Source organism: Aquarana catesbeiana, linkage group LG04, assembly GCF_042186555.1.
Source record: "Aquarana catesbeiana isolate 2022-GZ linkage group LG04, ASM4218655v1, whole genome shotgun sequence".
Taxonomy (NCBI): domain Eukaryota; kingdom Metazoa; phylum Chordata; class Amphibia; order Anura; family Ranidae; genus Aquarana; species Aquarana catesbeiana.
The window spans coordinates 493,455,345-493,482,271 of NC_133327.1; the positions used below are offsets into that span (position 1 = coordinate 493,455,345).

The 26,927-nt window shown below is 43.8% G+C and overlaps 1 protein-coding gene across 1 annotated transcript in view; it reads right to left on the minus strand.

Annotated features, from left to right (window-relative positions):
- LOC141140469 (centromere protein H-like) overlaps window positions 1–26,927 on the minus strand; it is a 213,698-nt gene that overhangs the window by 178,894 nt on the left and 7,877 nt on the right. Inside the window, exon 2 of the mRNA XM_073627689.1 lies at window positions 13,365–13,420. Coding sequence (XP_073483790.1) covers window positions 13,365–13,420 — 56 coding nt within the window. The remainder of the gene's footprint in view (window positions 1–13,364; window positions 13,421–26,927) is intronic.

Genomic DNA, 26,927 nt, shown 5'->3' on the forward strand with positions numbered 1-26,927 from the left:
GTCAGGAGGGCTGGACATATTGGTGGAGGTATCCATTAGCATTAACAATAAGGAAGGGTCTGTCTGCATTCACTCTCAGGTCACAAAGTGACCTTCCAGACCTTTTTTACTGGCTGCAACCATTATCGCAGACAAAAAGTCGCAGGGGAGCTAAGCCCTCACAGAGAGATGCTTCTATGGACTAATTGGAGATTGGGACTGTAACATGAATAGGACTTTTTTAGAATTTCCATAGGAGATTGGAAGAACATTTAAATGTGGCGGACTTAAGGTTATATAAACCCGCTCCATCTTATAATTTTTTTTTTTCTCCTTTCCCCCTGTTTTATCTTATTTTTTATTTTTTTGTCTTGTCCGGGGGACTACTGATCTTAAAGGAGCCATCCCAGTTCTCACCTCATGAATATTTCCCCTAACTGAAGGATTTAAATAGTATAAAGACTTATGCCCTGTACACACGATAGCATTTTCAGACAAAAAAATCCATGTTTTTTTCCGATGGATGTTGGCTCAAACTTGTCTTGCATACCAACGCTCACACAAATCTTGTCAGAAATTCCGAACGTCAAGAACGCGGTGACGTACAGCACGAACAATGGGCCGAGAAAAATGAAGTTCAATAGCTAGTGCGGCTCTTCTGCTTGATTCCGAGCATGCGTGGAACTTTGTGCGCCGGAATTGTGTACACACGATCGGAATTTCCGACAACGGATTTTGTTGTCGGAAAATTAGAGAACCAGCTCTCAAATTTTTTGTGTGCTGGAAATTCCAATGGAAAATGTCTGATGGAGCCTACAAATGGTCGGAATTTCCAACAACAAGCTCCCATACAACATTTTCAGTCGGAACATCTTATCGTATGTACGACGGGGCATAATAGAACTTCGCTGGTTTGGGTCCGGTTTGCATGGATGCGATGCTGGACATTGCATATGATTCGCACTGCATAGCTGTTCATATCGCATGCGGTGTCTGTATGATGCAATTTCGGCCATACAAACTGTGTGGCAGAAATCGCACCACATTCACAGTAAAATGGTGCAGGACCCTTTTTTTTTTTTCTTGGCCTGCACTGGAGTCGGATGGCATGGGTGTTTGCACTGGTACGGTCTGATTCCTGCACCACTCCACAATTGGCACGGTCATCTGCTGACCAATCTGGGGGGGATCATTGACACCCCAGCGGTTCACGGATCTCGGTGTGAAACACTGTGCGATTTGGGTGTAATGCGGGGGCCTGTACTGTATTTGCAGGGTTCTCGCATCGCACCGGTGTGAACCTGTGAACCGGCACTTATATAGTAAGGAGGGAATTGAGGCCCGATATTTTGCAGAAATACATGACCTACCAAGATGGAAGGAAAAGGAGGGTCAAATAGGGACTTTTCATGATGAGAACTGGGAGGACATGGGAACACTGACCTCACCCAGATATAGGAGGAATCTATGGATAGGCAAAGTTTGATGAGTGGATGTAGGGGGAAATATAGAAGATAGGAATGTTGACAGTTGTCGCTTAAAATATAATCTTGTTGACAGTTGTCGCTTAGGTCCCACGATGTGGAAACTCAATGAAAGCCTCCTGCAGGACCCCTCGGTGATAGAGGGAGGCAAAATGTTTTTTTCAGACTAATGATAGCCCAGAATGTGCTCCTGGAGTAATCTGGGAAACCCACAAAGCAATACGAGGTCTACTGATTAAGCATGGGGCAAGAATTAAGAAGGAAAGGGAAGCAAAATTATCAATAATGTTGTCAAATATCAATCGACTAGAGGCACAACACAAACATGCCCCTATTATAGAAATAGAACAAGAACTCTTAAGTACCCATAGACAAGTGATTGATTTACTCCAGTACAGAGCTAAAATGGCACTTCAAGTAGGACTTAAATGTAGTTACAAGTCCCCGTAATAAATGCGGTAGACAACTTGCGAGAGCCTTGCGCAAGCTGCATTCAATATAGGTTCCTTCAACCTTAAATACCAAGGGAGAAGAAATTAAATTACTTAAACAAATTGCTGAAGTGTTTGGGGATTTCTACTCCTCACTTTATAATTTGAATCTGGACGTACCAGACCAATCTGTGATGGAGGACTGTTTGGCTTACATGTGAAATGCCGAGTCTGACAACTATCACACAGGAGGAGTTGGAATCACCAATTACACTAGAAGAAATACAAACTGTAATAAGAACAGCAAAGATGGGAAAAGCACCAGGACCAGATGGTTTCACAGTTCAGTACTATAAGCTTTTATTACCAATTTTGGGGCCTTATCTAGTTAAGATGCTCAATGGTTTGGGAGATACAACTACCTTCCATTTAGAATCATTGAAAGCCATGATTTCGGTGATACCAAAAGAAGGCAAAGATCCTAAGCAATGTGGAAGTTACAGGCCGATATCTTTATTAAAATGTTGAACTGAAATTTTTCAGTAAGATCATAAGGTTTAAGGTTACAACAACAACTGCCAAGGACCAGGTGGGATTCGTCTCGACAAAAGAATTTGGTGTATATAGTTAATTCAACTAAGACCCCACGTGTGTTCCTTGGAACTGATGCAGAGAAGGCTTTTGATCGGGTTGGTTGGGGGGTTCATATTTGCGGTTCTACGACATATAGGATTAGGAGATTAAAGACAGAACAGAAATTTGGGACTTTAAATGAGGTTGTAGGGGGCGTTTAAATCCCCTCCTCCATCCCGGTTCAATATATAGAAAAAAAAAAAAAAGAACAAAGGCGGGACTTTAAATGAGGCACACAGGAGCAAATACAAAAATTAGGTAAAAAGCAGGTTTTATTATATTCAAAATGGTCATATATTAACATACTTTTATTGCACATAGCTACTATTGATACTCTATATTTCATCAAAAAATACATTCCAACAAGGACTTAAGTGGCAAATACATGAACAATTAAATAGCTAAAATTACAAATAATACGGGATATATGACACATTAAAGTGTCAAATGGAAGAGGTTACAGAAAGGAAACACAGATGAAAATGGAACGTTCATACATAATTGTTAATTGGGTACACCTATGGGTAGTTGTAAGCTCTAAGCTCGGGGGGCTTGTCACAATGCGTCTGGCTGAGCGGCTTGGTTGATCCGGCCGTCTTCTTCATTGCACCTCTCTTGCCCCCATGGTCCGCTGGTGGCGGCGCCTCCCGCTTGAGCCTCCCTTGGTCTGGGTCCCCCAGCTTGGTTTTTTCCTGTCACCTTTTGTTCTGGAATCACACGTATCATGGCGTTCTTGCCTCTATTCACCCTGCAGCAGGTAAATGTTCTTTCTCACTATCCCCGCTACTTCTCTCCCCTTTTATTCCCTAGTTTCTTCTTTCCTTTTGTTTCCTATTCTCCCCTTTCACATACTTTACTACTAGCCTGACTTACATGTCACTTATTTTTCACAGGTCCCCTATATCCTGGGGACAACCGTCCCACTCGCCCTTTGTTCTCGCCACTCACCATTGTCACTCCCCTCTGTGACCCACCTGAGGTGGTGCTTGGGTTGGTGTTGTTCGCCCGGATGGGCCCCTCAGCTCCAGGGCATGGTATCATTGGCTGGCCTGACCCGCGTGGCCGCGCCGCCTATGCGCAGATATGTGTAAGTTTGGGGGTCAAATGTACATATGTGGGGGACATACTTTACATTTGCCCACCATTTTCCCTTAATCCTTCCCTTTTAAAATACGACTGTTTTCCATATCCATAGGTAACCATTGTGGTTTTGCTCCTGACGGGTGGCTAAAAGGTCCCGAAACGGTATGAACGTTCCATTTTCATCTGTGTTTCCTTTCTGTAACCTCTTCCAATTGACACTTTAATGTGTCATATATCCCGTATCATTGTAATTTTAGCTATTTAATTATTCATGTATTTGCCACTTAAGTCCTTGTTGGAATGTATTTTTTGATGAAATATAGAGTATCAATAGTAGCTATGTGCAATAAAAGTATGTTAATATATGAATATTTTGAATATAATAATACCTGCTTTTTACCTAATTTTTGTATTTGCTCCTGTGTGCCTCATTTAAAGTCCCGCCCTATGTTCTCTTTTTTTCTATATATAGGATTAGGAGAAAAAAAATGCTCAAATAGATCGCAAGTATTTATAAGGGGTCTACAGCCCAAGTCAAGGTAAACGGAGCTATAGCTCCTTCCTTTGCAATCACAGATGAGACAAGGCAGGGATGTCCACTGTCTCCCTTATAGTTTGCCCAGTCTCTTGAGCCATTTCTGTGTAGAATCCGGCTGAATGTGGATATCCAGGGGATAATGGTGAAAGGAACACAATATAAAGTGTCAGCATATGCAGATGATAGGCTTTTTTTCAATGACCAATCCGATGATTTCTCTCCCAAATCTCTTCAGGGAAATAGAGATTTACAGTACATTCTTTTTTTTAAGATAAGAACTTTTCTAAATCTGAAGCCATGGGGGTAGCAGTACCGAGTGAAATGGTAAAATTAATGAAGTTAAACCAAAAATTTAAATGGACGGACCAGTCCCTGAGGTATTTGGGGGCCTCCATTCCTGCAGACCAATCGCGTATATATGAGCATAATTTTTGCCATTGTTATGTAGGGTGAGAGATCTGCTGGAGGGATGGCATAAGGGACGTCATTCATGGTTTGGTAGCAGTAACATAATAAAAATGAACATCTTAGCAAAGTTCCTATACCTTTTTCAAGCTATACCCATTGCTATCCCCAGGATATTTTTTAGAAATATCCAAACACTATTCACAAAATTTTGGCACATAGACATCCAAGGATTAGGACACTCTTGATGCTGCCAAAACAATACGGGGGGCTAGCGATCCCCGAAAACCACAATTCATTTTAGGCTTACGGAAGGGATCCTTTGACATATTGATAAAGCGGGGATTATATCAGGCCTCGCATTTTTTAAGAGCAGGATGTTGGCCTACAGTTCAGGAACTGACAGACAGAAATTGCCCTTTTCAATTAGACTTTTGGCGGGTGGTACAACTAAGACATTTTTTACATACTATGGGTCCCCTGAATCCTTGGACCGCAGCCTGCTGCCATTTGAGAAGCATTGTATGGAAAAAGGACCACTTTTGCATACGCTCTCCAAGATGTATGCGTTATTAGTCAAAACAGCAAAGAATTACCAGTTGCCTTTTTTACGAAAATGGGAACTGGATTTGGGTAGGACCTTCTCGAAAGGTCAAAGTACCAACATAATACACTCCATATTTAAAACGGTGACTTGTACAAAAATGCAGGAAACAAATTATAAGATAATTTCCCATTGGTACAGAACCCCAGTTATACTTCACAAATGCTTTCCTAACATCCCGGATGGTTGCTGGCGCTGTCAGAGGGAACAGGTGACCCTATTATATACAGTATTTTTTGGTCCTGTTCTAGAATTAGGAAATTTTGGAAAGAGGTCAGGGAAATCATGCAAAAAATAGGCGATATTGAAATCCTGGAAGACCCGGCCTTCTTCCTATTACATCTATCCGAAATCCCAGCTAAAACATATAGGAAGTCCATCTTGTGCCATTTATGGAATGCAGCCAAAGCTTGTATCCCCCTTACTTGGAAACAGACACAGCCTCCCACAGTGGGAATGTGGCTTAGGAAGGTAGAGGAAGTAAACCGAATGGAAGATCTAGTCTGGACATCTCGACAAAAACGAGAAATCTATATGAAAACATGGTCGCCATGGAATATTTTTGTTTCTTCAGAGGAAGGAAGAAAACTTATTGACGTGACCCCCATGAGATGAGGACATGGGCCCTTTAGTATACCTTAACCACTTTAGCCCCCGGAAGGATTTGCCCCCTCCTGACCAGAGCACTTTTTGAGATTCGGCACAACAGTGAAGCATGATGCGTGTCGCTTTAACTGACAATTGCGCGGTTGTGCGATGTTGTACCCAAACAAAATGGAGGTCCTTTTTTTTCCCCACAAATAGAGCTTTCTTTTGGTGGTATTTGATCGCCTCTGCGGTTTTTATTTTTTGCGCTATAAACAAAAAAAAAATAGCGTCAATTTTGAAAAAAAAAAAAAAAAAAGCTGTATTTTTTACTTTTTGTAAATATATAAAAAACAACAATTTTTTTTCTCAGATATGTATTCTTCTACATACTTTTGTAAAAAAAAAAAAAAAAAAATTGCAATAAGTGTATATTGATTGGTTTGCGCAAAATGTATAGCGTCTACAAAGAGTTTTATGGCATTTTTTTTTTTTTTTTAATTAGTAATGGCGGCGATCTGCAATTTTTATCGGGACTGCGACATTATGGCGGACAGATCGGCACTTTTGAGACTATTTTGGGACCATTGTCATTTATACAGAGATCAGTGCTATAAAAATGCATTGATTACTGTGTAAATGACACTGGCAGTGAAGGGGTTAACCACTAGGGGGCAATGAAGGGATTAAGTGTGTCCTAGAGAGTGATTCTAACTGTGGGGGGGGGGATGGGCTTCAACACACATAACAGCGATCACTGCTCTCGATGACAGAGCAGTGATCTGTCATGACACAAGGCGGAATGGGGAAATGCTTTGTTCACAAGGGCATCTCCCCGTTCTGCCTCTCAGTGACACAATCGCGGGCCCCCGGCAGACAGAGTCTGCTGAACCCACGTCACGGAGAACACGCGCCCACAGTGCCGCTTCTTAAAGGGGACGTACCTGTATGCCCTTTTGCCCACCAGTGCCATTCTCCCGACGTAAATCGGCATGTGCTGGTCGGCAAGCTGTTAAATTGAGAGGGGGAGTCCTTTTGGGGGGGGGGGGCTCTTAGGTTTTTTTTTTTCTCCTTTAAGGTGGGGGGGGGGGGTAGAAAAAGGAAAGGAGGAGAATAGTCTGATATTAGCTGTTATGTCTGGAACATTAGGGGGGTAGTTGCTGTGCCGGGTCCTGAATTAGGGGTTGCGTCCCCCCTTGACCAGGTTTGGCTAGCAGTTTGGAAAGTGGAACTTAGATGGAGATGGTTCCTCTTTTTGATATTCCCCCAGATTTAACTTCATGGTTAAACGATATTGAATGTGATGATATGTTGTTGGTTGCTTATATATAGGTGATGTATGTCAATTATGGAAGAGGCTGTTCATTTTCCTTTGTTAAAATAAAAATAAAGAAATTGAAAAAAAAAGAAAAAAAGAAAAGCACCCGGCCCACTGACACCACTGATTCACAACAAGTATTTTGCACAGGGTCATACCACCATATCATTCCCTCATAGAGAAGACACGACACCTGTGACAGTTTTTCACTACGTGGAAAGGGGTAGACTCAAAACTTTTGACCAACTACAGATGAAATTACAAGCAAAACACTTTACATACTGGCAGTATAGAACGACTACATTCTTTGCTCAAACAGACAACACTTCTTACGGGAGACGATGTTCTTTGAGCAATTATGCATCTCGGGAAGCCCAGTCTGTAAAGCAACCTCTCTGATGTACAGTTGGCTGCAATCCAACAAAAAAGGGCTACCCTGTAAACACAAACAGGAGTGGGAAGTAGCTTTCAAAAAAAAACTTTACAGATGAACAATGGCTTAACGCTTGTATTTTAGCACACAAATGTTCTATCAGCTCCAGCACTCAGGAAACATCATAAGGTCCTAACGATTTGGTATTTTACCCCAGCCAGGTTGCATGCATGGTACCCAGACGCATCAGATGTATGTTGGTGCTGCGGTTCTGATAAAGGTACTATGCTGCACATTTGGTGGGATTGTCCACTTCTACGCAGCTTCTGGGATGGTGTATGCACTTAGATCTATGGTATTACAGAAACCAAACAGAAGCTCACATCAGAATGTTGCCTGTTGCACATTTCCAACTACTGGTAAAGCAAATACAAGAAATCTGTAGTTCGCCACATGTTAAATGTGGCAAAAACAATTATCCCCAAACACTGGAAAACAACACACACACCCACAGTAGCATAATGGCTTTCTGCTGTGGAAGCCTTATATAAAACGGAAGAAACGGTGGCCATGGCTTCAGAGAATAGTGAAAAATTTCACAAATTAAATACTCTGACTCTTTCGCCAAGATGCAAAATGGTTGATGACATGTTCACAGATCTTGGTCCCCCGATTCTTAATTCCTGAACAAAGCTGGTCTATAACTGGTTCCCTTCCACTAAACACGTTCAAGAAGTTGATACATAGTTGTATACAAGCAAGCTTCTTCCCCCCTCCCCTTTTTTTGTGTTTCTTCTCTCCCCTCTCTTCCTCCCTCTACTCCCCATCATCATCACAATTTTCATCAACTCCCCCCCCCCCCCCCATTATTCCTTAAAATGGTAAGAATTATGATAATACTCCCAAAAAGGGGCAATCCACAATGAACAATAACAGGTGTTTTCAAATTGAAAGAGGTGTTCATTTTTAGGATTTCTTCTGGAGCTGTCTGCACAAATAATCATTGTATAAGTACGCGACAGCTACTTTAACATAATATATGTTTGACACCCTGGATTGTCATCTTTGTATTATTGTTAGCGTTTGTCTGTGTTTACTAAATAAAAAAAAACGTAATAAAATATTTACAAAAATGTGAGGGGTGTATTCACTTTTGTGAGATTAAAATGAGAGAGAGAGAGAGAGAGAGAGAATAATATTCTCTCTCTCTTTCTCTCTCTCTCATTTTAATCTCACAAAAGTGAATACACCCCTCACATTTTTGTAAATATTTTATTACGTTTTTTTTTTTTTTCCAAATATACATACACACACACATACATATATACACACATACACACTAGGGGTGCGCATCTTCACTGGTCTCACGATTCTATTACGATTATCTGGTCAACGATTCGATTCCGCGATGCATCACAATTACCGACGAGCTTCCACTTCCGCTTGGGCCGCCCTTCCACCCTGCAATCTTCTGGGACACATCACAGTTCCCACAAGATTGCCCAGCTATGCAGGACAGCGCAGTGAGACAGGCGCACCCGGCTGTGAAGCTGCAAGCTGTCACAGCCGGATGCCTACAGTAGTATTGCCAGCGCCGTGGACAGGCAGGGGAGAGAAGGCAGGGTTTGGGTGGCCACGTCGCTGGATTGTGGGACAGGTGAGTGTCTTTTTATTAAAAGTCAGAAGATACACTCTTTTTGTAGCTGCTGACTTTTAATAAACAAAAAATTGACTGAAACTCCGCTTTGAATTAAAAATAACCTCACCCCCTTAAAAAGTGCACTAATCCGGTGCACTACAGGGTACAGACATTCACACACACACACACTACTGCCGGGAGGTCAGGAGGGAATACAATCCACAGATGACAAACAGCCCTGTGAAGTTCCCTATACTTTATCTGTGCTGCCCAGTGGCAGCTGGTGATCAAATTTTTTGGGGGGGCGCAAACAAACTGAGAAATACTGAACCTCCTCCATCAAACGCAGCCACCTGTGCCCATTAAATGCAGCCATCACTTCACTAACCCTCCCCCACAATGCACGGGCCACCACTGGTGCTGACAGTTCCTTGGCTGTACTGTTTGCACCTTCCAGCACACTAGGAGTTAACAGTGGAATGTGCACAGGATAGCCAGGGACCTGTAAGCACAGAGCGAGAGGTGTAAGTAGAGTACACATTTGTACTCTGTGTGTATGTATATATATATATATATATATATATATATATATATATATATATATATATATATATATATATATATATACACACATATATACATATACACACACACATATATAAACATATATAAACACACATATATATATATATATATATATATATATATATATATATATATATATATATGCCTTACCGCTACGACACAGTTTGGCCTTCAAAACAGCGATAGTCAACCCTCCCCACTCGAACGTCTATTGTCTGACCCTTCTCACGCCAAACTAGTTTCCACATACTACAAAACTCTTCTTCATACTACAACTAGGCTTTTCACCACAGAAAATAATATTTTGGCAGGAAGTGCTCCCCCTCCAGGTAAGTAGTCTGTCATCTCCTCCCGAGAAAGTTATTCAAACTAAATTATTATACAGGTCCTACTTTACTCCTTGTTAACTGTAGACTAAAGAAACTACCCTCTGCAATATGTTCTCGATGTGGCATGGCTGATGGCACATTTTTCCATTTAATGTGGGAATGCCCGCCAATTAGAAAGTTCTGGTCGGGGGTCAAGCCCCTTATCAGTTCCCTCACTCAATTGCCTAATATTTGTATTGCCTTGAGATGCTTGCTAGAATACATAGATGATTAAGGTATAGCTAAGAATGTGCAAACCTTTCTGCAAATTATCCTGTTTTATGCAAAGAAAATAATTATGCATTGGAAATCTCAATCCCCACCTACTACATACTTCTGGCTCACTATAGTCAACCAAGCTATACCCTTATACAAAATGCAAGTATGAGGCAAGACAATGCCCCAAAAAATTGAATAAGATTTGGAGCCCGCGAGTTAGTTCAGATCGAACTATACCACTTGCTCCTTGATTTCTCTAAATACACAAGTTGACTCTTTGTCATCACACTGGAACTGAGAAGGCAAAAATTTGACTCCTCTATTAATCTGTACTCACTAATTGGATACCATGTAAAATGTACTTTATAACTGATTGAGCACTGTTTGCTCTGATTACATACAAACAAAATGCATAAATTTACATGCATCGTTAATAAAAAATTATACCTTTAACCACCTCAATACACAGGGCACTTACACCCCCCTTCCTGCCCAGGCCATTTTTCAGCGCTGTCACACTTTGAATGACAATTGCGCGGTCATACTACACTGTAACCATGTGAAAAGTTTAATATTTTCAACACACAAATAGAGCTTTCTTTTGGTGGTATTTAATCATTTCTGGGGGTTTTTTGGAAAAAAGAAAAGACCAAAAATTGAAAAAAAAAAAAAAAAAAAAAAAAAAAACACACGTTTCTTTCTTTCAGTAAATGTTGTAAATAAGTAATTCTTCTCCTTCACTGAAGGGTGCTGATGAGGCGGCACTGATGGGTGGCATTGATGGACAGCAGTGATGGGCAGCACTGATAGCCAGCTCTGACTGGCATCACTTCTGGGCACTAATTTCTGGCACTGGTGGGCACTGATTGCGGGCAGTGGTGGGCACACATTTCTGGCACTGGTGGTCACTTAACTGTAATCAGGGCACTGATGATCAGTGCCCCGATTACATCCCTAGATGTCCTCTGAGGAGATGTCGCTGACCGGCCCTCCTCTCCTCACACTGTCAGAGAGAGGCGAGGAGCGCCGATTACCGGCATCTCCATGTTTACATGTGATCGGCTGTGATTGGACATAGCCGATCATATGGTTAAAGAGCCACAGCCCTTTACAGAGATCGGGCCAAATTACGAAAATTTAAGAAATGTCTTCATAGGCTAAAATTTTGCTACATGTCTTTGGTATAAAAAAAATTGTAGAGAGCTGTACGCTCGCAGCCCCCCCCCACCTGCCCGCTCGCAGCCCCCCCCCCTGTAACCTCGCAGCCTCCCCTCTTCACACCTGCCCGCTCGCAGCCCCCCCTTACATGTGTATATATATATACACACACACACATATACATACATATATATATATATATATATATATATATATATATATATATATATATATATATATATATATATATATATATATATATATATATATATATATATATATATATATATATATATATATATATATATATATATATATATATATATATCACACACACAATTACTTGTAGGACAGCCCTTACTTGTTAGGTGGTGTTCCTTGTCCCAGCTCTTGTGCAGGGCACACGAGGAGTGCACATGCAGGAATTTACCAGAGGGGGCAGCAAAGGGCCCAATGTCATCTCAATGACACTCACACACATTCCAAAAGCCAGCGTAGCCACGAAGCTCTCCTGCACCCGCTCCTGCCTTCTCCCATTCCCGCCAGACACTCGGGTCCTTGTAGATGCTCGGGCCCCTTACTAGTGTAAGTGCTCTGTACCCCCCTGATGGCGGCCCTGCCCGCCGGACTGCCTGTGCCTGCTAAGCCTGACTCCCTTGCCCCACTGCTCATTCTATTTGTCTGGCTCTGATGGGGCCCCAGGTGAACCTAGTGCCCAGGGGTGCCCGCTCAGTAAGCTGGCCCTGTGCCCAAGATGTAAAAAGGGAATACATAGGCAAGGTTGCGAGATGACGAGATGACAGCATTAGCTGAAAAAGCCAGAAAGAAAATAAAGGAAAATTCTCTTCCTGGGTCCCAGTAGGCAATTTATTTTCCATGACCTGTCTATTCACAAAATGCAGGCTAAAAGGTCACGCAACAGGGCTTTTATTAAGGTCTTTTTACAACTCCCAATGCCAGCAGAGCCAAATACACATTTGTAAAGCACAGTGCTGTGCTTTGTTTTTTTTTAAGCCGTGGTATGGCTATACTGCTGCTTTTTAAATGGATCCCCAAGTTCAAAGTTTGATTTATAGCCGAACCCAAATGAGAAACTGGGCCTTGGCAGGCTCTACGAGCCTATGATGAATTAGGCTCCATGAGAATGTTGCTGCTACTTACTACTACTATAGCCAGCAGACACATTCCACACAAAACTGGGTGGTTGCTGAAGCCTACAAATATAATCTAGCTTCTGTGTGATTTCTGTGTGGATGAGCAGGAGAGGTAAGGCTACTTTCACATTGGGGCTGTTGCCGTGTTAGAGCTAAAGCACCGCTCGTTTTAGCGGCGCTTTTCGGCCGCTAGCGGGACGCATTTAAGCCCCACTAGCAGCCGAAGAAGGGGTAAAAATGCCCGTGTTGAGGCACTTCGGAAGCGCTGTCCATTCATTCCAATGGGCAGGGGCGTTTTGGGTGCGCTGTATACAGCTCACCCAAACCACCCCAAAGATGCTGCGTGCAGGACTTTTTCTAACATCCCGCAAGCGCACCGCTCACGGGCGGCATGGGAGGCAGTTTTCAGGCGCTATTTCTAGCGCTAAAATGCCTGAAAACTGCCTCCAGTGTGAAAGGGGTCTGAGGGTATTTAACAAGGACTGAAGGCAGTTACCAACTTGTAGAGTTCTTACTGTGATATTGCATGCATTGTTCAGACCCTACGCCTTTAGGTCAGGCATAGATTTTTTTTTTTTGTAGCAATCTTAGGTCCTGGCATCTGAAATACGGACAGTTTTTATGGCAAGCAAACTACAAAAGTAAACAAGGGCTGATCTATACGAGTTCCAAGTTTAAGAATTTACTTCTGAAACAGTAGATAAATATTAAGGGAATATTTATATCTGTACCAAGGCACGTTAGTACTTCAAGGGTACATATACTACAAGCAAAACCAAAAGAGACCAGAAGAAACCAGAATACTAACGTGTTATGAGGTCAGTCTTCATATCTTTTAACTGTTGTTCCATTTGTTTTTTAAACCTGTGAAAAAAAAAAAAAAAAATACTGCTAAAATCATGTAATGTCATATTTACAGTGGATTATTCACTTGTGCCATCAAAAATGTTGTGTCCCAAATATTTAGGCAAGGGCTCATGTGGATGGGCAATAAAAGTTGGCTTTAAAAGGACCAAGCCTATTTTTTTTTTTACACTTGGCGTTTACAAAGTTAAAATCATGTTTTTTTTGTTAGAAAATTACTTAGAACCCCCAAACATGATATATTTTTTGTTTCAAACACCATAGAGCATAAAATGGCAGTCGTTGCAATACTTCATGTCACACTGTATTTGCGCAGCACCGTTTACATAAGTGGGCACAACATATGCGTTCGCTTCTGCGCGCGAGCACGGAGCATTTTAAGTTGTTTTATTTTCTCTTATTTATTTTACCATTTATTTTTAAAATGTCCTTTAAAAAAAAAAAAAAAAAAAAATTTGGATCACTTTTATTCCTAATACAAGGGATGTAAACATCCCTTGTAATAGAAAAAAAGCATGACAGGACCCTTTTAATGTGAGATCTGGGGTCAAAAAGACCTCAGATCTCACATTTACACTTAGAAGTAAAAACCACCTTACAGGCACCTCCATGGGACTGAATTTGTTCAGCAGAGGATTGACAATGGACTTGTCACCGCTGACATCTGCCCCTCCATGGGGGAGACTGGAGGGTCCAATCAAGTCTGCCTGAAAAACTGACAGGTGGACCTAATCGGACAGCCTGTGTGAAAGGGCCCCAAGGGTAAATTTAGATATGCGTCTAAATCGCCCTTGCCTCTAAAGCCCAAGGCTACCCTCCAGAAGCTACTGACAGGCGGTGAGGGAGCGATCTCCTCACCACCTGTTTTAATTCCATATTTGCCAAAAATGCACCGCAACTACATGACGCGCCCCCCCCCCCCGTTCCATGCATTTCTGTGCAGGCAGTCCCATTCATGTCAGTTGGGATGTGGCAGCTGCAAGGACACAGCCACTGCTCCCAACTTGACATCCATGTGGGTGTATATCCTTGAACTCACACTGTCTGCGTTTGGGTCCATGCTCCTACACCCGAATGGATGTCAGATCTGTCCTTGCAGCTGCTGTGTCCCATTTGACATGAATAGGACTGCCTGCACTGGGATGCACAGAATACCGGTGTATCCCCATGCAGGTAAACATGGTCCTCCATGGGCGTACACTTTAGCACACCCCACTGAACGAGGCCTTAGTAGGAATTACGTAAATTACATTGCGTTTAGGTGTGCAAATAAGGATTTTAGTGGGCATTTTTTGTGAAAATAGTGATTTAATAAACATTTGCACAAAAATTGCAGAGCCTTAAAAAATCAGTAGCACCTTCTTTTTATTAACCAAAAAAGGGGGAGAACAAGGGTTTAAAATTATGTGTAATAACAAACAAATATCCACATAACATTGTTTACCGAGTATCGGTAGCGTCACTCTAGTCAAGAAAAATGCACAAATATATATTAGATATACATTATAAAAAAAACAGGGTTGTTCTTATCAAGATAGTAAGGAACCAGAAGACCAAATGAGTGACACAGCATACAATGTAGGGAAGAGTAGAAAAATATATAAAACATTTATTAGTGAATAAAATTCCATTAACTTCCCCAATGGGAGATAATTATGACACTGATAACGTGACATATCCAGAGGCTACTGTGTCAGTCTCCAGATGGCAACACACAGCACAAGACAACAAATACAAATCACTACACATAAACAGATAAACAATCGTCCTTTTTATTCTACTGGTCATGTGCTTTCAGAAAATATATGTTTTTTTTGGAGGGGAGGGACGGCTTTCACAAATTCTGAATGCTGTAAGGGAAAAATAAAAAACCTTCAGATTTTTAGAAAAATTTGGATATTTACATTTTTGCGTATGTTCGATTTTAACCATTTTGCAGAAAGGCGCAATGTAAAAAAATTGCAAATATTTGTTATTTATTAACTCCATACAGGTTAAGCTTTTATATTTGGAATTTAGCAGGAATTTTGTAAAATTAACTGTTTTTATCTGCCAATAATGGTTTTAATGTATTTTTAGCGAAAATATTTTTTGATAAACATTTGCTCAAATACCCTGGGGCCTAAAAATCAGTAGCAACTTTATTCTTGCGGTCATATGCTTTCAGAAAACGTGTGTAGAGATACCCCCACAGGAGCTGCTCAAGTTAGTTCAGTCCGTTACTCTGCCTCTCAACCCCAATAACAGCCTCAGCCCCCTCTCGCACACCTAGCAATAGTGTAAGTGCAAGGACCAATGAGAAACACATTATGATAAAACACAGAAATTGTCTTTACTGCAATATTTGTGCAAGAATAACAGACAGTAACAATATATACTCAAGTAATCAAATAAAGAGCAATAACTGAGATTTAAGAGCAATACAGGCGGTCCCCTGGTTACAAACATTCGACTTACAAACGACTTCTACTTACAAATGGAGGGAGACGACAGAAAGTGAGAGGAAATCTACCCCTAGGGAGGGAAATTCACTCCTGTAAGAGTTATTATGGGGAAAAGGTACCTCCACTGATGCTTTATTAACAAGGCTTGTTTCCACAACCCAAAATTTTTAAAATCCAATTGTCATTGGGACAGAAAGTGAGGTGAAATCTTTTGATTAGGGGTACAGATAGTAAAACAAACATTACAGGGGTGTTAACTCTTCCCTATGCTATTTAAAAAGCTTAAAAATAGTTTTTTTGGCTGGAGCTGCACTTAAAAAAATGTACCTGTTCCAACTTACAAATTGATTCAACTTAAGAACAAACCTACAGACCCCATCTTGTTTGTAACCTGGTAACCGTCTGTATAGCTCTCAATTCTATATTCAAGCTGCTTTCAGGGGATTCCAAATCTGAGAATGTGCAAGAGCAGAGGCACACTTTAATGGTAAATAAAGCACAATATGACACTTTAATTGGATTGGTTATCTTTACTCAGATTGGCTCTATGAGTCCAGGCAGGAGGAGAGTAGAGGAATAACTCCATTTGTGTCAGGCCTCTCCCTTCTGTCCCCTGACACCACAGGCCCATCTTTAAACATTTATTCAAGTCAACCAGTAATGGCTTCACTTTCTAGATAAACTGTCCCACACAACCAATGCATATGCAGAGCCCTGAATATGTGTGTACGGATCCGTATTGGGACTAGTAGCTTCAGTCCTCTTGAAGATAAGATGATATTTGGTGTCTTCAGCTAGACACTCACATTGATGCACTTAAACTCCTGTATAGCGGGCCCAAACACCACTGGCCCAGCTTATCAAGTGAAACAGGCAGGATCATCCTCAGCAAGGTGGGAGGACAATGATGTCTGTATACAGTGTCCCAAAAATGGATAGCTTTATCCCTGTGACATTGCAAGTTGCAGCAAGAGGACTACCAGCAACGATGTCTGTATACAGTGCTCATACTCCTCCTATGGTGCAGTGACTGTTCCCTGCAGATGGGCAAAATGCCCTCTCACCAAATCCTGTGGTCAAGGCCCAAATAAACGTCCCAAAACAGCAGGCTTTCCTGGTGACCAAACTAGTCACCTCACACGAACGTTTCACCGATGCACCTGGAATCCCCCTCTCTCAGGGTGGATGTCCCGACTGGCGGTGGAGCCCTGAATTGCACGGGGAGATCTGAGAGACAGTATCTCTCCTTCAAATCTGATCTTTCACTGCCTCATGGTAACAGATCTTTTCAGGAATTACAATGGATTTGTTTACATTCCTCCCACAGAGAATGCTGGTCTTGGTAGTTTCAGTCACTATACAAGGCTATGGGGTGGCTCTGTGCTGGAACTTCATACTCCAAAGTGCTTTACAGCTGCTTCCTACAGCTTGTTAAAGTCTCTCTGATTGGCTCCTGTAACTGCTCCTTTAATTGGCTGTCTTCTTCCTGCCAATAGGGACACAGGGGAGGCTGCAAAGTGAATAGCTCTGTGCGAGTCAGCTCGCATTACAATACATAGCAAGGTCCCAGGTTCCCTTTGATCTAATGAGAACCTCCAGAGTTAGGGACAGCTGACATCCTTTGTACAGTAGGTTACAAGGCATGGTGGGTGAAATGCAAGGTAGTAGTTCAAGAGAAAATAAATCTCTTTGCATTCAAGAACTGTGGGAGAATGGGTTTAGGGCCAGGACACCCTTTAATAGTTGCAATGTTAATTAGACTCATAGACAGCCATGCGGGGAAAGGCAACCAGCAGGACACCACATCTGCATGTGTAGGATGGCTGTCTCCTATGGCACAGTCTTATAAACAGTTTTTAAACATAAGTTGTAACGAACTTCTGTAACTCCTCGACAATCACTTCTTGTAGATCTTCACTCCACTGAGCTCCCAGTCTCTCTCACTAGACTGGCTGATCCACTGCCACTGGATCTCCCAAGCTCTTCCAACCTTCTCACTGAGCATCTTCCTCAAGCATCACCCCCGCTTCCCTGCTGGGTCCCTAGATTGGCACTCACAGATACTCCTCAAGCGTCATCCCACTGGCCTGCTCTGTCCCTGGCTTGACACACAAGGCTGTTCTGCAAGCTTCACCTCCGCTGGCTGCATCCCTGGCTTAACACCCGCTGAAGTTTCCCAATTCTTCACCGTCCCTGGTTGGTGAGAATACTGCTCCGGTACTTGCTTCAGCTACTCACAGTGGTCCCTGGTAATAAGGTGACGACAGGATCTCGGGCCGGCAGAACCATCACTTATGGTTGGACTGCAAGCCGCAATCCCAACCCTACGCTGCTGCTCTTGCTTCTGGATAGGCCCTCAGACAGCCTAGCAGCCAGATGTCCCTGGGATAGGCCTCAGGCTCTGGCCCAGCAGCCTGAGGCAGCACAACACATGTCCACCCAGATAGCCATCCAGGTGGCACATAACCCCCGATCACCTGACATCATCCAAATAAATAGGCTCTCCCAGCAGGCCAAGGGACCCAAGATGATCCCTGCCTATTGGCTAAGATGCCCCATCTATTCCTAATCTGTCCTTGCAGTGCCCTTGTCTTATCTAAAGTCACCAGATACCGGGCCATCTAGTGACAGAAGAGAAGTGCAGCAATTCCAGAATTAGGGTGAAATCAATTGATCTTCTATCAATTGGCCAAGGCAACTATACCTGGCAAGTAAATTTACTAGCAACTCTGCCTAACCATCAGGGTGCTACATCTAGATTCAGTCAGTCAGTAAAACAGGGAGAAGGAGAGGGTGAAAAAGCCCATGCAGACATGACAGGCAGCTCTTTCCCTCTTTCTGGCTGGAAAGCCTATACATCTCGGTGGCTTTCTTGGTGGGGTCATAGAACAAACAAGACACCCGCTACATATGGTTTTGGGGGTCTTTCAAATTCTGAAAGCTGTAAGAGATAAATGAAACCTTCAGATTTTTAGAGAAATTTGGATATTTACACTTTTGCGTCTGTTTGATTTTCACCATTTTGCAAAAAGGCACAATTTAAAAGTTACAAATATTTGTTATTAATTAACAATACAGGTTAAGCTTTTAAATTTGGTAGGAATTTTGTAAAATTTGCTGCGTTTATCTGCTAATGATTTTAGTGGATTTTTAGCAAAAAAAATATTGGTTTTGATAAACATTTGTGCAAATATTGTGGGACCTTAAAAATCAGTAGCACCTTTTTATTCTACTGGTCATGTGCTTTCAGAAAATATATGGTTTGGGGGGGGTCTTTTACAAACTCTGAAAGCTATAAGTGAAAAATAAAAACCAAAAGTAAAGATTGCAAAAATGGCCTGGCCACCTGCGTGTAAAAATGGAGCGCAGGGCCTGGCAGCGAAAGGGTTAAGGCTGTTGGGCAGAAGTGACGTTTGATGTCGCTCCAGTCCTCCAAGGGCATAGAGTCAAGTGAGGGCAATCATGCCCTCACTCGACTTCCTGCCCATCAGGCCACAGGCCCGGATTGTCTCCACGGGCTCCAGTAAGCGTCGGATACACCTGGGACGTGGCGGGGGGGGGGGGGGGCACCTCTCCCGTTGCCCATAAACCGGGGCTATGGCAGCTATCTGTCGCATATCCACAGTGGGCGGTCCTGAAGTGGTTAAAGGAGTTGTAAAGACAGGTTTTTTTATCTTAATACATTCTATGCATTCAGATAAAACACCTTGTGTGTAGCAGCCTCCCCAGCACCCCCTAATTACTTACCTGAGCCCCATCGTTTTCCAGCGATGTCCACGAATGTCTAAACTGTCTGCGGCACTCCTCCTTATCAGTAGCTCCATTGGCTCCTGCGGCTGTCAATCAAAACCAGTCAGCCAATCAGGGGAGAGAGGGCAGGGCTCAGTGTCTGAATGGACACACGGAGCTGTGACTCCGCTTCAGTGCCCCCATAGGAAGCTGCTGACTGTGGGGCACTCAATAGGAGGGAGGGGCCAGGAGCAGCAAAGAGGGACCTGAGAAGAAGAGGATCCAGGCTGCTCTGTGGAAAACCAACTGCACAGAAGTGGCAAGTATAAGATTTTTTTTTTTTATATAAAGTGATTGTAAAGTCCTGCATACAATAGATTTATTCTTCTGAGTACTGGAGAATTTATCACACTGTCCATAAGGTTTTACAAATTTAAGAATTGTGGCCAAAAAGCCATACCTCCGACATGGAAACAATGCCGAGCGACCCAAAACATGCACAAAAACATAGGAACTGGGGTGCAGAAAAATGGCAGCAAGTTTTCTGGACTGAGGAGTCAAAATGTGAAGTATTTGGCTGCAGCAGGAGGTAGTTTATTTGCCAAAGGGCTGGGGAGTAGTACAACAATGAGTGTCTGGAGGAAACAGTGAAGCATAGAGGAGGTTCCTTGCAAGTTTGGGGCTGCATTTCTGCAAATTTAGTTAGAGATTTGGTCAGGATCAACGGTGTCCTCAATGCTGAGAAATACAGGCAGATACTTATCCATCATGCCATACATCTGGGAGACATGACTGGCCACAAATTTATTCTGCAGCAGGACAAGGACCCCAAACAATGTCATTAGGATCTTCAGTGCAACAAGGACAAGGAGTCCGGAAAGTGATCGTAGGGCCCCCACAGAGCCCTGATCTCAACATCGAGTCTGTCTGGGGTTACATGAAAAGACAGGATTTGAGGCAGTCATAGCCACAGAAGAACCGTGGTCAAGAAGGATGAGCTCCAGCGTGTAGAGCACGCCAGGAAGTCGGCACTGCGCTAATCACAGACAGTGAGACATTTCCCAATCTCTGCAGATGCCCATCGGGACAAGGTCTCACTGCCTGTGATTAGCGCAGCGCAGTGCTGACTTCCTGGCGGGCTCTGCACATGGGCTGTACGAACACGCCGGAGCTCATCCTTAGTGTTCAACTCTCCAAGGGGTTTGAAACAACCTACCTGCTGATTTACCTTAAGCTTGTGTGTAACTATACCTAGAAGAATTGATGCTGTTTTGGAGGCAAAGGGTGGTCACAACAAATATTTATTTGATTTGGACTTTTCTTCTGTTCATTTGCCATTGTGTTACCTGATAAAAATAAACTATTAACACTTCTATTTCTGAAAGTATTCTTAATTTACAGCATTTTTTTTTTCACACCTACCTAAAACTTTTGCACAGTACTATATTTTGATGCCGATTAACTGTACCCACTCGACGAAGAAGCTGCATACTGTGAGGCACATGAGAACATATGCAACTTAAAAAAAAAAATAAAAGAAGAGCTGTCAAGCCCTGGAGTAGAGCAGACCAGGGGCAAGTCTGTCATATTATGAAAGTATGCACAAGCATTATGGCACAGGCTATCATGCAAATGGCAATTTCATTCTGTTTTAAAGGAGCTATATGGATCTTTAAAATAAAGTTATGGCAAACTGATTTTTGGAAAAGCAAGGAATTTATATTTGGGCATGTATATTTAACTATGAAATATTTTATAGTGAAACCACTGGGACAAACAAGAGATGCGAATGAGTCCTAGCTGGAACTTGGAATTATTAATTCTGAGAAATATTGTTGATTTTGTCTGTGACTATGGCTGCCTGCACACTGCATTTCAAATACACTGTGTAAGCTTTGTGTGGTATAGGGCAGGAAGTGGGCTTTGACTACACCAGAAAAATATTTCATGATGTAAGAAAGATAAGCGACATCTGAGAGCAACAGGGCCATAGGTCACCACAATAAAAGATTATACATGTCATATATAGAATGCAATTTTAAAAAATCCAGATAATATAAATGCAATAGTTACCATTAATGTTAAATTTTGTGTAGCTGAGATTTAAAAGTGCAGTGCCCTAAAATACAAGCATTTTGTTACTCTGGTGACAAAGGCGACAGTACTAATTTTCATTTCACCATCTTCAATCTGAGCAAGCCGCAGCCTCATCCATATGCACTATAGAATTAGAGGAATGTTGCACTACAAAGAACCATTTGACTAGGGCTTATTGATCTACCAAAAAGGTACATTAGAAGCCTACTAAATCCAGCTGCTTTGGGTTTAACCACTTGCCTACTGGGCACTTTCACCCCCTTCCTGCTCAGGCCAATTTTCAGCTTTCACTGCTGTTGAACTTTGAATGACAATTACACCTTGGACAGGTAGAGCTTTCTTTTGGTGGCCTGCTCCACCGTTGGTCAGACCTCTGCTCAAAGCTCAGACCGCCATCGCCATTTTGCTGAAGCCCTGGACCGGAAGTGACCCGGGGAGGTGTGGTGACATAATTTCAGGCGCTAGGGAGGAAGCAGAGTCACCAGGGAGATGGCGCCGAATCCTTTCAGCTCAGCCGAATGGCGCCATCTTTCACTGCAAGCCGCCCGCACGACCTTCTGCAGGATAGTCAGGGGTATACCCAGCGCCCCGAGGGAGACCCGACCGGCGGCACCCCACCGCTGAATGGACACCTGCAAGGTAAGAGGGGGGGATCAGCTCTCAGGGGGGCTCTTCCCAAAACTGCCGCCCCTCTTGAGGAAGTGGGAGACCCCCCCGCCAGGAAGGGCAAGCCCTACCGGACCCAAAGACTTCACAAGCCTGCGGCCCGGCTCCAAGGGGGAGACCACCAGCCTTAGGAAAAAAAAATGACCAGTTACACTTACCGGTAATAGTGTTTCTGGTAGTGTTTCTGGGAAGTCTTCCAGGACAGTATCCTGAGAGATGACTGGTCCACCTGACAGGAAACACAATCAAATAGGTTAAAAGCCCTCCCTGTGCTCCTCAGTTATGACAAAGTATTGACCCACACCAGTGCACGAGTGAAGAAAACCAACACCACCACACTCTATACATTAAATTATACCTAAAGAGAATGGGTGGGAAGTAGGCCTGCCGTCCTGGAAGACTTCCCAGAAACACCGTTACCAGTAAGTGTAACTGGTCATTTTCTCAAGTCGTCTTCCAGGACGGCACCCTGAGAGAGGATTAAGTAGCTCAGGCCTACCTTAGGGCAGGACAACCGCTTGCAGGACCTTCCTGCCGAACGCCAGATCCTGAGGAGACAGTAACTTCACCCTGTAATGCCTCAGGAAGGTGTTCTGGCTTGTCCATGTAGCGGCTCTTCATATCTGCTCCACCGAAGCTCCGGCCCTTTCCGCCCAAGAGGTTGCCAGAGATCGCGTGGAATGTGCTTTAAGGTCCCTAGGAAATGCCTTACCGGACCGTTCGTAGGTTAGGGCAATAGCGTGCTTAATCCATCTAGCTATGGATGATTTAGAAGCTTGTTGGCCCTTCTTTTGGCTGGAAAAATTTACTAAAAGATGGTTGGACCTTCGAAACTCCTTAACTTTTTCTAAGTAGGATAATAAACAATGTCTGACGTCCAGACAGTGAAAAGAAACTTCCCTCTCATTTTGGGGGTTATTACAAAGGGAAGGCAGCATCATTTCCTGAGTTCTATGGAACTTGGATGCTACCTTAGAGAGGTACAGGGGGTCCTGCCTAAGTATAACCCTGTCCTCAAGTAAACGGAAATATGGTTCCTTGATTGAAAGCCTGAATATCGCCTACTCTCTTGGCTGAGGTGATTGCTAGCAGAAAGGCCAACTTAAAGGTCAGGATCCTAAGGGGGATCTGATCTATTGGTTCAAACGGGGCCCTTGTTAACCCTTCTAACACCAAGGTAAGGTCCCATGGTTGAAACCTAGACACCTGGACACCTGGACAGGGGACACCTCTCTGACCAAAAGGAACCTCTTGATCAGGGGGTCTAATGCCAAGCATCTCTCCAGAAAATAGGACAAGGCTGCGACCTGTGCCTTAAGTGTCTTGGTTGCCAATCCCTGATCTGCTCCATCTTGCAGAAATTCCAGAATGGCAGGGATTTCTTGTTGTGAAGTTCCTCTTGCCTGACACCAGCGAGAAAAAATCCCCCAGGTCTTACCGTAAATACGCCTTATGACCGGTTTTCTACTAGGAGAGTATCCACTACTTTGTCCGACAGGCCCTGCTCCCGCAGGTCCTGCCTTTCAAAAATCAGGCCGTCAGCCTGAAGAAGCTGGGGTCTGGATGGCAGACTGGACCCTGAAGGAGAAGGTCGCGCCGAACAGGAAGGTGTAGAGGTGGGGCTATGGACCAACCCTGTAAGGTTGGAAACCAATCTATCTTGGGCCACCACGGAGCTATCCGAATCAAGTTGCCTTCCGAGAGAAGCAACTTTTGAAGAACTCTCGGAATTAGCCCCAAGGGGGGAAAGGCATAGGCCAACCGGAAGTTCCAAACCTGGGCCAATGCATCTACCTCCTCTGAGCCCCCTTCTCAGGCAAGGGAAAATAATCTCTTTACCCTTCTGTTTTTTCTGCGGGCAAAGAGATTCATCTCTGGAATGCTGAACTGCCGACATACCAGAGAGAAAACCTCTGGATTCAGCTCCCATTCTCCCTGCAGAATTGGCTGATGACTGAGATAGTCTGCCTCTATATTCAAAGTTCCCTTTATGTGGACTGCGGAAATTGAGCGAATCAGATGCTCTGCCCAACCCAGGATCTCTGATGACAGGGCCAGGAGAGTTGTAGATCTGGTGCCCCCCTGATGATTCAAGAATGCCACCGCTGTGGCACTGTCTGATAGGACCTGAACTTCCTGGTCCTTGATCCTCCCTTCGAAAGCTTTTAATGCTTCCCTGATGGCCAAAAGCTCTCAAAAGTTGGAGGTCTTTTTCTGCCTCAGGTCCCAGGACCCCTGGACTCTTAGATCCTCCGGGTGAGCCCCTCACCCCCAGGAACTTGCATCTGTAGTTATCCTGAGAGGCTGAAGCTGACTCCAAAGGAGACCCCCCCCCCTCCCCGAAGCCTCTGAGGGAGAAGCCACCAGCAAAGAGAGTCTTTTACTTAACTGGAATGGTAACTTTTATGCCCAGAGAGCTTCTTTTTCTGTCCCTAGAGGACAGGAGGAAGTGCTGGAGGGTCCTGGAATGTAGCTGTGCCCAAGGAACTGCTGGGATAGATGCAGTCATTAGGCCCAGCAACCTCATAATACCTCTGTATGAGATAGTCTTTGCCTCTAACAGAGATATGGTTGCTGAAATGAGGCCTTCTACCTTGCTCTGGGGAAGAACTAATTTCTTTTCCGAGGAATCCACCAGGAATCGTAGACATTTTCGTTCGGGCAGGAATCAGCCAGGATTTTTCCTTGCTGATGATCCATCCCAGGGATTCTAAGGTCTCCATTACCCTTGTTAGATCTAAAAGTAGCTGATCCCGATTTTGATTGTAAATTAGAATGTCATTTAAATAGGGAATCAGCGCTACTTCCTGGAGATGCAGAAAGGCCACCAGTTCTGCCAGAACATTCGTGAAGACCCTTGGACTGGATGCCAGTCCGAAGGGGAGGGCCACAAACTGCCAGTGCTGAACTCCCTCTGGAGAGGTGATTGTGAATCTCAGGAAGATTTGATGGTCCTGAAATATAGGGACATGAAGGTAGGCGTCCTTTAAATCTAAGGTTACCATAAAGACGTCCTTGAGGAGGTGTCTTCTGAGAGAATAAACACTCTCCATGCGGAACTTCTTGTACCGCAGAAAGACATTGAGGTTCCTTAGATTTATGATGAGACGATACCTTCCTGAGGGCTTGGGTACCACAAATATGTGGGAGTAAAACCCTTGACTCCGCTGGCCCTCTGGGACTGGCACTATGACCTCCTGACTGGCCAGTTCTTCTATGTTCTGTAGGACTCCTGCTGCTTTGCAGGGATCCCTGGGAAGGCGAGTCAAGAGAAACTTGGGGGGAGGAGGGAAGAGAAACACTAATCTGTAACCCTCTTATGATCTGTAGAATATGGGGGCTGTGTGTGACCCTTTCCTTCTGAGGGACAAAGTGAGAAAGTCTTCCCCCTACTGGAAAGGAATTTGGGGGTCTTGTCGCCCGACTTCTGGCTGGAAAAGAGAATGCCTGATTTTTGCTTGTCTTTCCCAGCCCCCCAACGTCTATTAGGGGAGACCTTTTTCTCTGAGAAGCGGTTCTCGAAAAAACGTCTTCCTATCCCTCCTAGGTTTAGTAGGGAATTTCTTCCCCTTTTCAGTAAACCTAGCAAGGGCTTGATCTAGGCCAGTACCAAACAGGAGGGAACCCTCAAAGGGAGGCCACATAGATGGGTCTTGGATGAGCTATCCCCGTCCCAAGTTTTAACCCAGAGGGATCGCCTAGCTGAATTTAGTAGGCCCCCCGGATTTGGCGGTGGTGCGTACCGTCTCCACCGCAGCATCCGCTAGGTATGCGACAGCACTACCTATGACCTCCAATTAATCTAAGACTTCCCTAGACTCGGAGGTCCGGGAGATGTGGTCTATCAGCTTAGAGACCCACATGTCAGCATTTCTGGCTATGCAGACTGAGGCCAACATGGGGCTCATAGCCGCGGCATTAGCCTCCCAGGCCCTATGTAAAATAGCTTCCGCCCTCCGATCCATCTGGTCCTTGATGTTACCAGTGTCTTCAAAAGGAAAGATTGTATTGCTTAGAAACCTGTGCCACAGAGGCGTCTAACTTAGGAGTTTTGAAAAACTTCTCCTCGTCCTCCCCCCGTAAAAGGGCATCTACGCTTCCACGTCTTGTATTTCAGGAGCCTCTTTTCTGGTTCCTTCCACTCCCTTAAGATAATATCTTTGAGTGCGGGATGTACTGGAAGAACCCTGGCCTGAGGTTTAATTAAGCCCCTATACATTTTATCTTGGGCAGAGACCTGCTCAGTGGACTCCTGAATCTCTTCTGAAGCGTAAATGGCTCTCAGAAGGCCCTCCATGTCGTCAGCTGAAAAGATATCTCTGCTAGACCTGGAGTTCTCCCTCTCATCCTCCTCTTGGCTGTCCAACACCCCCTCGTCCAAGAAACCATGCTCAAGAGATTCGGACTCACCCTTCTCCTCTGAATCCTGAGGTAGGGGATACTTTGGGGTAACCGCCCGGCGTCTAGACTCCCTAGAGGAAGCGGAGCCCTCCTGGGAGGAGTCGTCCTTACTGGTATGAGCCTCTGAATCTTTAGGTTTGAGGGAGGATTGAAAGGCTTTTAGAGTGGAC